General features: G+C 41.8%; 1 protein-coding gene across 4 annotated transcripts in view; it reads left to right on the top strand.

Annotated features, from left to right (window-relative positions):
• The window catches only part of LOC111252767 (uncharacterized), a 50,804-nt gene extending 38,570 nt beyond the window's left edge, over window positions 1-12,234 (top strand). For all 4 annotated transcript variants that reach the window (XM_022811171.2, XM_086992148.1, XM_022811167.2 and 1 more), the window contains 6 exons: window positions 726-832; window positions 6,569-6,959; window positions 7,206-7,334; window positions 7,506-7,612; window positions 7,817-7,982; window positions 8,281-12,234. In XM_022811171.2, the coding sequence (XP_022666906.1) occupies window positions 741-832; window positions 6,569-6,959; window positions 7,206-7,334; window positions 7,506-7,612; window positions 7,817-7,982; window positions 8,281-9,495 (2,100 nt within the window). In that variant the 5' untranslated portion in view covers window positions 726-740 and the 3' untranslated portion in view covers window positions 9,496-12,234. The remainder of the gene's footprint in view (window positions 1-725; window positions 833-6,568; window positions 6,960-7,205; window positions 7,335-7,505; window positions 7,613-7,816; window positions 7,983-8,280) is intronic.

The following is a 12,234-nucleotide window of genomic DNA, read 5'->3' as shown; positions in this document are numbered from 1 at the left end:
AATTAAAAGCAATTTTTTGACATTTGGCATACACATAACTCGACCTTCTGTTTGTCTTATATAACATATTGATTGTAGAGAGCAAGGAGTGCTATTGTGTGATACCGTCATCTAGTGGTTCACGTTTATTCTGATCCTCGGTGGTTAGCTTGTATTGCCGATGTTGTTTGATGAGAAAAAATTTTCGCACGTTCTCCCTTTCGCGAAACGTGTTGGTGTTTGTAAATCATAGTATATTTTATATTTGAAGTCCTTGTACATCGGTGTACATGTACACATTTATATAATAGCCGTAGTAATAGAATGGCATTGAGCATCATTCAGCCATGTTCTGGTCACGCTGTATATTTTTGCCAGTAAATTTCGATTGGCAACGTTAATCACTGTCTGATGAAGACCTGTTGAAGGTCAACTCGCATCTCTATGCCCTGAAAAATACTGAATGGAGATGGAATGATGAAATAATGATGGAGTTTCTTCTTTATGCAGGTCTTCGTTTTTACCGTAGGCCGTAAGTTTGACCGCTGAGGGATGTGTTGCTGCTATGGCAAGAAGCGTAGTTTAAAAAAATGTTAGTTTTTTATTAGTTTGTACCTCTAAAGATATCCTGGAGGTTAACATTACTACTATTATTATTACTGTATTAATCATGGCAGGTGATAACGCTTCGATGTTCGGAACATGTCCAATGATAGAACTAAACAGATAATCGTCTCGCTTTTCAGGGTTACCTGCGGCCTATGCGCGAATGTGGGGTACGTGAGGGTTTCATTAATGAAAAGGACCTCCTCGTTCTTTTTGGGAATCTTGATGAAATTCTCGAATTTAACAGGTAAGTTGTTATCAATTATTAATTTGAAGACGGTGTCGCATTTATCTAGGTATGTTAGGATTACATTGACAAGTTCAAAAGGGATATTGTCTTGGGGAAAAGAAGGGGGAGTGAACTTTACATTTTCAGACCGGCACACACTATGCGGCTGGATTGTTTCCAATAACACGGTACAATGTAAGGTTGCGATAGATATTACAATCGTTTTAGATATTCGGATTGAGTACACCTAAAAAATCATCTATTATATTAGATCGCAAAACGAACATTAAAACATATTCTGCCAATAATAAATTTAATCAAAGAAAAACTAGGTGTTTATAGGCAAGCTAGCAGAATTTGAAGTAGAAAGCAAGACTGCTATGGTCGCATATCTCTGCCGTAACTATGATTTGGTGCGCTTGCGGCTTGCGTTAGTATCGTGATGATCATATCGACTTTGTTGGCTTTCTAATAAAATTTATATAGTCATAACAATCGGACTTTTTTGTGACTATTAGTCTGCTAGACCCAGCTTAGCTCAAGCAATTACTGTGTGAGATGTTAGGCTCTTGGCGATTACGTCTATATCGCCATTACGCGAAAAGCGTAAAATTTCTAAAGCACAGGTAGCACGCACTACATTCTGATTGTATTACTTGTAGTAGTAGAATAGGACCGCTCCTCTCTACTACGAAGTACATATTTATATAACTAAATACATATTATATTATAGGCCACTCTAATATCAACCAGTCGGTGTGCGGTACTTCAGTGTTATATTTTAGGTGGAGTAGTTGCTTGAGAGGAAGCAAGTGTTTCATAAATCCCTTTTAAAAAAAAATAATATTAGTAGTATTTGTTGCGGGCATACATACGTCGTGTTATTTATCGACCCAACGACAAATAGCTTTGTCTTTCCCTTCTTGTTGATCATGGCACGGGGGCTGTGCTCGTTAGGAGTTATGCACACACACATCAAAAATGCGCTATACATAATTATAGAACATAAACGTGCCTTCAATGATGACCAGTTATCGATTTCAAAGTGGACAAAACTGTCGTCTATTTGTCAAATTATGACAAATAGGGTCGTGTTGAATTTTTCAGGCTTTCAACATTTTAGATTTGCTCTCGACATCTATTAATTACGAACTACTTTTAGGGAAAGATTAGCACTATTAGATATATTATGCATAAATATTTATCAAGAGAACTATACTTTATTTAGATTTATTTTTAACACGTCCAATATTACTCAATCAAATAACCGTGTATGTATGTGGTAGTCAAAAACTTTATAATAACAAGTGAATGGCACAACATCGGGAATTTTTCTATCTAAAATCGTTACCGTCATATGAGTCAAACGAATCTAAGATTCGCCTTTTAAATCAATAGAAGAAGTCTAAGCTGATTTGAGAGATTTTTCCATACGCCCTAAACATAGTACTAGGTGGCGACGAGCAGCAGCGTCATGTGGATTTTCCGTGCGTATGGGGCATTCACATGTAGCATAAGGTTCACAGAAACCTAACTTTCTGCGGGTTCTGTGGTGAAACGACACCTGAGCGAGAAATGACATATCATATACCCAATTCTGTTCCAGTTCTATACTCATTATATCGTAGCCATGCCCTAGTACCAGTACTCCTGTGAGGAAAAAAAACTAACGAGATTTAGTTGTTCGAAATTCTACAGTACTTTAAGATTTGACCATCTGACGTGTATCCCATACCGTGCGATTTGGTCGCCCATGCCGCCGATACTGTCTTCCTGCATTTTTCGATGACATGTACAGTGAAACTTTTGTTGTTCACGGAGACGACCAACTCCAAGTTTGAAAACCCGTTTTATAAGAGGCGACCCGGCAAAATACAAGGTGTAGGTGCCACTGTCTCCTTTTCTGAACGTCATCGCTTACAGCTTGGTCAGATTCAGGGTCAGTCAGGCCCTAAATCTGCGACTGCCGCATAGAGCCGGACTAGTCTTGCCACACTTTAAACAAGTTCGACCCTTTCATCACTAAGTCGTCTGCATAACGGATGACTTCGACTGATTTGCTCGGCCCTCTTATTTGATTAGGGAGGCCCCTCAGCAAGATGTAGAATAACGGTGCGACAAGTTATGTCTCTAAGCCGGGTCCGTTGTCTGTGTAAAGGGCGGGAGTTCGGTCACTCCGTCGTCGATAGTCATTCTGTTCTTTGGTACAATCGCAGCGAGAGGGTTGAGCACATTCATAGAGACGTATACTTCGTGAGCATAACTTTGCCCCTAGGCGCCGAGTCGGAAGTTGTTTTGAAGTCGACGAACACCGCATATAGCACGTTGCGTGGCGTCGCCGATGCTCTTTTGACGTCGACTACCAGGATTCTACATGTCGTTTCTGTGGAATGTACTTGTCGAAACCTACGTCGCTGCGTTGGGATAGCGTGAACGCTTCGTAGGTAGTTGTTCAGTCTCTTAGCCAGCAAGCCGGAGAGTAGCTCTTTTTTTCGTTATTTTTCCACCGTGACGACGGCGTGGTTGGGTAGTTTTTTTTCGTTTTGTATCGGTATATAAACGTTCATTCAATAGAGCTGACCAATGCCAGAACGATGATGCATTTGAGATGCTCGCAGCGGATCCTATCTGGACCGGCAGCTTTCTTACTGCATAGATTCGCAAGAACTCGCATTACTTGCTACCCTGGGGGATGTTGCGTTGTATTGAGATCCCCTCTTCCCAATCTACGGCTAGAAAAAATACCGCGTGTGATATCGTGGAATATCTTGAAAGAGACATCTCCAAGGAGTGATATATGAGAAACGAGTAGCCACTCGGGTGAGTCGGCGAGCTGCAGTGGCGTGTTAACCATTTAAGTGATTGACGTTCTACATCGGGAATTAAAGGGGTCTCCGGCCGTTCCGGGTATTGTCGCCTTGGTGATGCGTACGTTCTTCGGCAGATCGTCTTAAAAGAAAGGCTAAATTCGGGTACAACTCGGGCCGTATTTCGGCTATATATTTCGAGACTATCGGGGCTCCGGATAAGACTGCGGGAATAATTGAGCAACGGCTTGTATTTCCCAGGGGCCACGAGAAGGCTGTACTATAAGCTGAAGAATTTCAGTCAGACTTTAGTTCAGAAGTTTTGGTATTTACCACATTAAGAGCAGGGAGAACCTTGTGGCTGCATTCTAGCAACCTGTCCACAAGCTTGCGATTGACGATGCCGCGTAAAAGAGCCTCGACCGTTAAGGCGGTGGAAGGTCGTGGCCGTAGTTCGACTCAATGCTGCCGTTACACCGTCCACTCTTGACGCTGTGATATGGAGCGCGGGAGAAGCGTGAATTCTGCACTATCTTGATTCGCTTTTTTTTCGCAATAATACCGTTTACCGCTTTGCAGCCCTGTTGTAGTTGAAGAGGGAAACAGAGGCTACACAAATTTCTTAGGAGGGACGCGAGGAAAACTAAATTTTCCTCCGAAGAACTTTCCCTATATCTGTCCCTTTGGGTCCCATTCAGGCATGTTAACCAATCCGTGAAAATACGGTAACTCGCATATATTGTTACTGTTAATATGCTTCTTTGCCTTTATGACAATGTTCACTTTCAGCGCCGCACGAATAATTACTGATGAGTGTGATTCAACATCCGCTAGCCAGGGTAATGATGATTATAGAAATCACAAATTACCATGTCACCATAAATTAAGCTTCTGTCACATTTAATAGAAAATCGTTGCAGCGCTGAACTTTTTTTCGTTGGCGAACTCTGGAAATCTTCTGCATCGAAAAAAAACAAACAAACAAACAAACAAAATCAACTGCATTCGACACTCTTACGTATGCTTTACCTCGCTCGTTTAGCACTTGTGATTCTGTCGGGCTGAGTACGAAAGAGGAGATTCGAACGATCCTATTTTGTACATTGAACCGTTCGCAATAATGGGCAGGCTTGAACAGTTGCGTCACTAGAGCAGTTGTACCCCACTGTTCACTCATTTCAGGCCAGCCAGCCAGCCAGCCAGCCAGCCTACTACTCGAAGCGGTAGTACCAAAAACTGCTGCCAAAATCCATTTGGTGGCAGCGAGCTGCAGAGCGTTCCTTATATCACCAAAGTCAGATAGGCAACTATAATACCTAAACTCATGGGCATGTATTTCTGGCAAGAAATCGAGAAGGCCATTTATGGCTGTGGCCTTTGTCGTCGTCGAGACGTTTCTTCGAAGAAGGTCACTCCACCGGCAGTAATATGAACAGCTGCAGCAGCAGCAACAGTCACTGGCTATTTTTTTCTCCTCTTTTGATGATCCTCTTAGTTCGCTCGAAGATTCCATGTAGAACAAAGCATTGGCTTCACTGTTCATTCACTGACGCGTTATTCTTCTTCGCTGACTGCCCTTCAGCCAAAAAAATCGGGTACTTACAGTTTAGCTTCAATGCAGCCAGCATTTACACTGGTACATAAACCCACAGATCGAAAGGAAAATCGATGCGTCTCCGAGAATTTTTTCCTACCTAGGTTTATTTGAAAGTCCTATGCTTACTAGCAAGGTACACAGACGTTACACACAACAGTGTTTGAAGTAGGCCCACGTACAACCTCGATCACATCCAGCACTCGAGCCTGTCGCGTTTGGGTATGACCTAAACGTGTCATGTGAAGCAAAACGCAAAAGGAGTGATACTTATGAAAACGTGTGCAGTCGAATTAGCAACACTTGCTTTGTCGAAAACAATATCTAATTCTTGGTCGATCAGCGCGTCACTGGCTCTTTATCTCAACAGATGCTGTTCCAGCACGTATGCTAAGGAACAACGGTGAATTTGCTACGGCCTTCGTGCAAGCATTCCTATTTCTGCAGATAGTTGTTCAACTATCGCTCATTGGGAGTGTTAGTGAATTTCCTTTTGGCAATTTCCGAAACGACAAAAAGAAAAGCTCAGGCCTTGTCGAGCTACCGTTTTATCGCCATGCACCATGCAGCATTTCCACTATGCGGCAGCGAAAGCCTTTTTTTTTCAGATTTAATAACACCTGTCAACGCTTATCAGGACACATTTGAATGGTGGCGAAACTTCTATGGGTTTATACGCTCATTTGATTCTTCTCAGCTGACAACTGCAGACCAAGGCTCATTGTAGCCATTAAACGGCTGCGAGAGTTTTGTTTGAACCCTAGATTAAGTCAGCTAGTTTCTATAGTTATGTCTGTCTTCTGTTACTACATATTTAGGACAAATGACGAGTGAACAGAAAATTACGCATTACGTTTTTCTCTAGCATTACGAAGAAGCAAGGAGTTAGATTTCGCTGACATTTACTCACAGCTAGAACTTGTGATGAGCCAGGGTGGTTTCTATTCGTTTACTAAAACATGTGTAATACGCATTTAGTAGAAAACCTCTTATGAATGCATATAGTGACCAACATACTTAAGTACTCTAAGGCTTATTGCAAAGTAAGAAAACTTAGATTTATAATTAGGTAGTAATTATAATATATCTCGTTATTGTCATTATTGGAGGAGCTTAATGTCGTCCGCATAACCGCTCTGCGCTAGGCCTATTTTCTAGACATTAGGTAAGTATGCCGTTGCTTACTTGTATAGGTTTTTGAAGCAGTGAGACAAGCAGCGATGTTCAACAGGACCGTTGTGAGGAAAAAGCCTTTCTGCCTAGCTTTTATCATTGACGTGTTGGGTGTTGTTACCATTGATGTGTGTGATATCGATGATCGTGCATCGATGTTATCTGTTTTTACCTTTGCAGTCAATTTTTAAAACGGCTGACAAATGAGTGTTCTCGTCGACTACTCACTGGGCAACGTCCAGGAAGTTACGCTGTCGCAGTAGCAGAATGTTTTCTTTCGCACTTTGCACCTTCAGGACAAGTGGAAACTGAAGGCTCGATAGGTGCAGTGGCACTAAATGGCGTTCCCAGAACCAATTCCTCTCTTGCGGACAATTCAGCAGCAGCTACAGGTGGCGTGAAGGTATATGCGCATTATTGCACAAACTACCCCCGAAGTCTACAAGTTCTCAGTCGGCTCGTTCAACCCGAGTCACGGTCTTGTGCGCTCCTTGCAAAACTTCAGCTTGGACTTGGACATCGCATGCAGCTTGGGTCATACCTTCTTAAGCCCGTCCAGAGAATTCTCAAGGTATTCGTTCAACTAAAATATTATTATGTTAGATATAATTAAATAGTATTATGAAGGAGCATAAAGCAGCGGCGAGCTTGGCCGCAATCGAAACTAAGAACGAAGTCAAAGAGCCACTTTTGAGGAGCCATGTCGAAGGATGATGCTAGCTATATTAACTTCAATCTATATTCGAAATTAACCACTTAATACTCGACGACGCTTGTTGTATTTCGTATTACAATAGTATGTACTTCGGATTTTCAGTATCCGCTTCTACTGGACGCAATGAGACACTATGAGAAGGATTACCCCGGGTGGCCTGGTCAAGAGCTCATCGAACGAGCACTGAGAGCGATGCAAAGAATCGCTAACCGAATCAACGAAATCAAAAAGGTCCATGTTAGACACAAGCAAGTGTTAGGTCGTGTTTACCACGTTAATTCCACTTGAATCATCGCCTGAGTTCTATGTTACACTGTCTTCTAGTTTCATTGGTTCCGTATAGAGTATAACATTGGGATTATTTCTGCTTGTATGAACTCCGTTTTCGGTATTTTGACATAGTTGGATGAAGATGCGGTTCGTGTACAGGAAGTACAAAGCTTTTTGCAAGGCTGGACAGGGAACGACCTTACAACTTACGGAGGACTCGTTGCCGAGGAGAGGGTTATGTAAGTAGCATGTTGTAAATGAAAAGGAAATACGGCAACGGAGTATAAGCGGTCGTACTCTTTTTCTCAATAACTATGCGTAGCGCAAGGGCTACGGGGTTCACAGCCTTTACCAGTAATGTAGGATAATTTTACACACTGCGTAACCTAAACGACTCATCACATTTCTGTATTCTACCTGTTTTTCTGCATCGGTGGTCTTAGGTGTCAAAAGAAGCATTTAATGCATATCTTTCTTTTCGAGAAAATGCTACTCATCACAAAACGCAAGCGCAAGACCCCCAATTTGTTGTGGTACGCACAGCATATCTTCACCAACGACCTCATGGTGAACGAAAACAGGGTTATCATGGGTGACTGCTCGTTCCAGGTACGAATAGCAATCAATTAGCCACATCGTGCATTTTTTTCTGTGAAAAATTAAATTTTTACAATTTATGGCCAAACGTTTACGTAGCTAATCTTATTATTCCATTAACGTGGCGTCGTTCTTCGAAAATGGTAGTCGTGAGCTGCGTGATGTAAATAGCTCTAGATAATGGACCGGCATATAGGGCTTTTTAAAAAATAATGCATATAATTTATTATTATTAACCTTGAAATGACACAACGGGAGACGCGTTCATTGAAAGCTAAGTATTGATTTTTTCCACTGTGACAATCTGTAGGTGCTTTCAAAGAGTAACCGAGCAATTACGTTCGTCTTCGAGACGACGGGACGGGAACGGAAAAAGCTCTGGTGTGATCGGCTGAACAAAATTATTTTGGAGTCTCTCAACATTTCGCCCGAGCAGCGTTCCAGAATTCTCGAGAACCTTCGTATGCAACGCAACCTTAGCAAACAGCAGCAGCAGCAGCAGCAGCAAAGTAAGATACACAAAAAGGCCTCCCGTGGCCTAGACTCGTTGAAGAAGGCGACAAACATATTGCACCGAAATCGAAGGGCTTCTATGGATAGCAACGGCATTTCGCAGCAGACGAAGAAGACAGACAGCATTGAAGTGACGAAACAAGCGGCCGTCCAGCAGACATCTCAGGATCTCCCGTTATCTGTTGGCTACACTGTACATACCTCTAGCCAGCATCCGCGTGTGCACGGACCGAGTAAAGAAGTTCACGAAGTACGTGCGCGCAGTAGAGGAGGACGCACCAGTTCAAAGTCATGGAAAAGCGGACTGTCGTTTCGGGTGCGCTACTATAATCAACAGAGAAGGTACCACAGCCAGATAGATCTTCGTGAAATTATTGCGTCTGTCGAAAGCCGAGCGTCCCCGGCCATGGGGTCAATGCAACGAAGCGCTTCAGTCCCTCGGTGGATGGACCTAGGAGCATTAGGTGCCCGGCTAGACGCCAGTAATGTAGGTAAAAGTCATGCATTCGCCGAAGCTTCAAGAGGTCGACAGTGGCAGCATATGCTATTCAATATGAGCAGCCGGTTACGTGCATCGCTGATGAGTTCGGATAGCGCATGCAGTAGTACTACGCATTCGACTGGCGATCATCGCTGCCGAGATCGATGCCCTTTACGGCCAGCATCAATGGACTCGGCGTTATTCTACGGCGCCAACTCTGACGGTTCTGAAGTTGAGGTCGGTGAAGAGGAAGAGCTCGAATCGAACAACAGTTCTGGATCATTTTACGAACGAAATTTTGAGATGTCGTGCCGTGACGAAATCTTTCGTGATTCTGCAATCTTTTCCGAGGACACCATATCGCAGCTCTCCACAGAAATAGCCGCCTGTCAGCGAGACAGAAATGTATCGTTAGCCCAAAAGGACGATGGCGCTAAGCTCGGTTCTATTGAGCGGACGGAAAGCGGATTTACTGAAGAGGATGATGCGGGTGATCAAAAAACGGTTGATAAAAGCCAAAAGGTTAAGTAGCTCGTAAAAAAGCGTTAGGTTCTTTGTAATTTTATGAATAGACCCACTCGGTTGACTAGAGCACGATGAGGATCACGGGCAGTTCTACAGTACATGTTTACATAACCATATACAGTAACATGCAGAAACACTTAAAAAAAATGAGCTTTACCGCAGCTATTTTTCTAATTCATTCAGCCGTGTCTGAATATATTTCGTCGAATGTCATTTAGGAGAGTCTTGTGTGTGTGCCAAATAACAACGGAAACCATTGTTCCGCAAATTGTCTAACGTACAACAAGGCATGCAGATACTATTTTGAGGAAATTTCTCTGGGTTCCTGAGTCTGAATGCAAGTTTGCCTCTTTAGCTAGCCCAGAGCAAATATTTGAAACACGTAATTGAGGCTGTTGCCCAGTGCAAACATAACATCTAACGCGTTCGGATTCAGGAAACCTCCGACAAACTGTATGCGATTAGACGCTACTTTTAAGGCTTTTCGATAAAAGTCAAGGGCTACGGCAGTTAGATCAACTCACATAGTTGTCACATATCGTAGGGATTGTTCGGCCATCTACGGAAATTTGTTAGTGAATTGTTAAGTTAAATACCCTCTCGGCGTTTGCCCATTTGTCTGTTTCGGTATCACGCGTTTTGAACATTTGGGTCTATTGTCCTCTGACGCTTTGCCCTGGTCAAACCGCATTATTGAAGAGGACAGCAGGCAGCCTCAGTCCCGAACGTGATGATTGATGCATGAGTGAAACGTACGATTAATGACTATAGTTAATTCATGGCTGGAAACCATTCAGGGTGTGCTTGTTACCCGTTTGTCAAACAAAGTATCATGTGTGAATGATGTAAACATAAAGTAAATAGTTCCTTCTAGAGATGAAAGGTAGCTATTGAATTTGGAAACATTGCCTTTTCAAAGTCAATCATTTGGGCAGTATACGTATTGCTTGAGGATTAATCGTGAATTGATAGTACTTGCTCGTGTGAGATTGTTGTATTGATCAAAAAAGGCGTTGAAAGAATGAGCAAGATGTAATATTATTGTCAGTCACTCTCGTTCATGACTGTTGTCGACGCAAGACCTAGCTGGAAATCTGCCTGTCTGTATCTGTAATGAATCAACATGGCGGATAGCGGCGATATGCAGATATGTACAGAGCTAACGCGGCAAAATGGCTCAAGATTTGAACCGTGAAAAAAGCCAAAAGCTGAAATAGTCGATACGAATAAGCCTCATGTATGTGGGCAGCGTATTATAATGGTGATCGATTGTCCCGTTTATTCTCACTATCCACAATTGCGTATCACAGGTTCAACTGCTATTACGTGGCTTAAACGCATCAAGTAGCACAAGTTTAAAATCATAGTTGTTAAAACAAATACCTCTGGATTAATCTGTAGTTTTTGTTTTTTTTTTTTTTTTTTTTTTTTTTTATACATTAGGTCTGAGAATATCCGATAAAGCCAAATGTTGTTGTTGTTCTTCTTCTTTGGGTATGGCTTGTTTACAGATCTTGGCATTGTGTTCACTAATGCCACCTACATACGAGTAAACGGCGAACGTTTCTGTGTAGTAAATCTAAAATCATGATTACAATGTATTTAATGTAAAAAGGAAGGATGTTTTCATTATTTTTATTACAGAATAGCAAAGGCAACCTTACAAGCGTATATATATATATATATATATATATATATATATATATATATGGAATGAAAAAATAATAAAGATAGAGATAGAAGTATTTATGGCGATTTAAAAGCAATGTTGGATGAAACGCACAGCATTCGTCACGCCCCATGAAAGGTACAAAAGCTCATGGTTGAGCGTGACAGAATTACAAGACTAATGACGGCTGCATTTTTTTTTACTTCATTCTACCTAGTAGATAAACGAAAATAGCGGGTGTTCATGCAGACCCTAAACTTCCATTTGATGTTAGTCACTGTAATCGTTTGCTCTATAGCTTCCCTCTGGCGGATGTGTAATCCTAAGGCGTCGAGTGCTCTATAGTCGTGTTTCCAGTTCTTTCTCTACCTTTCCTTTTACTAACAAAGAGGTGCTATGTGGACCTATGAAGTTCCTATCGACAGTTCTAAGGCGGAGTATAAACAGGTTGCCCGCTTGTCAATTGCAAACAATGGAAAAGAGCATAGAACAACATATCATCACGAGTTCTTGCGACCTATAAAGGTCGCCATCACTCCTACACAACGCTTGAACCAGTTGTGGATCTAAGAGTGCACTGGGTGCGAATCGCTACCATTATATAATGCATTGAAGCGTACCTAAATACTAGCAAACGTGTTGTTGTCTTAAATTCGAAACTTAAGCAGCGGCTCTTGGTTACCGATAGACAAATTATGCGTACGACATCGTTTTTCTTTATTTAAGTACCTAATTCTAAAACGTTTAATACTATTTGTAAGCGAAGTACAGACGATGAAAAAAACGAAACATATGTAACCCATCAGGAACGACCACTATTTCCTCCCAACAGGAATTCAGGCGTCGCAGCCCCAATGAACAGATGAAGCTCTAAGGCGATAATGACAACATCAAACATTTTATATAAGAAAACTTCGTTCACGGTGCTTGCATCTAAAGTATATACACATTTATGTACAAACATGTAGAGATTTTATGATACTAATTGGATGATACTGTTAAACTATCTATTTATAAAAACAAATCGATATTTGAGTATAAGCTATGTGATTAATAAATGGTATAAAATAGCCGTA

The sequence above is a fragment of the Varroa destructor genome, unplaced genomic scaffold, assembly GCF_002443255.2.
Source record: "Varroa destructor unplaced genomic scaffold, Vdes_3.0 BEIS01000006.1, whole genome shotgun sequence".
In the NCBI taxonomy this organism is placed as follows: Eukaryota; Metazoa; Arthropoda; class Arachnida; order Mesostigmata; family Varroidae; genus Varroa; species Varroa destructor.
Note: the sequence above shows the minus strand (reverse complement) of the source record. Positions and strands in the feature narration are given on the sequence as shown.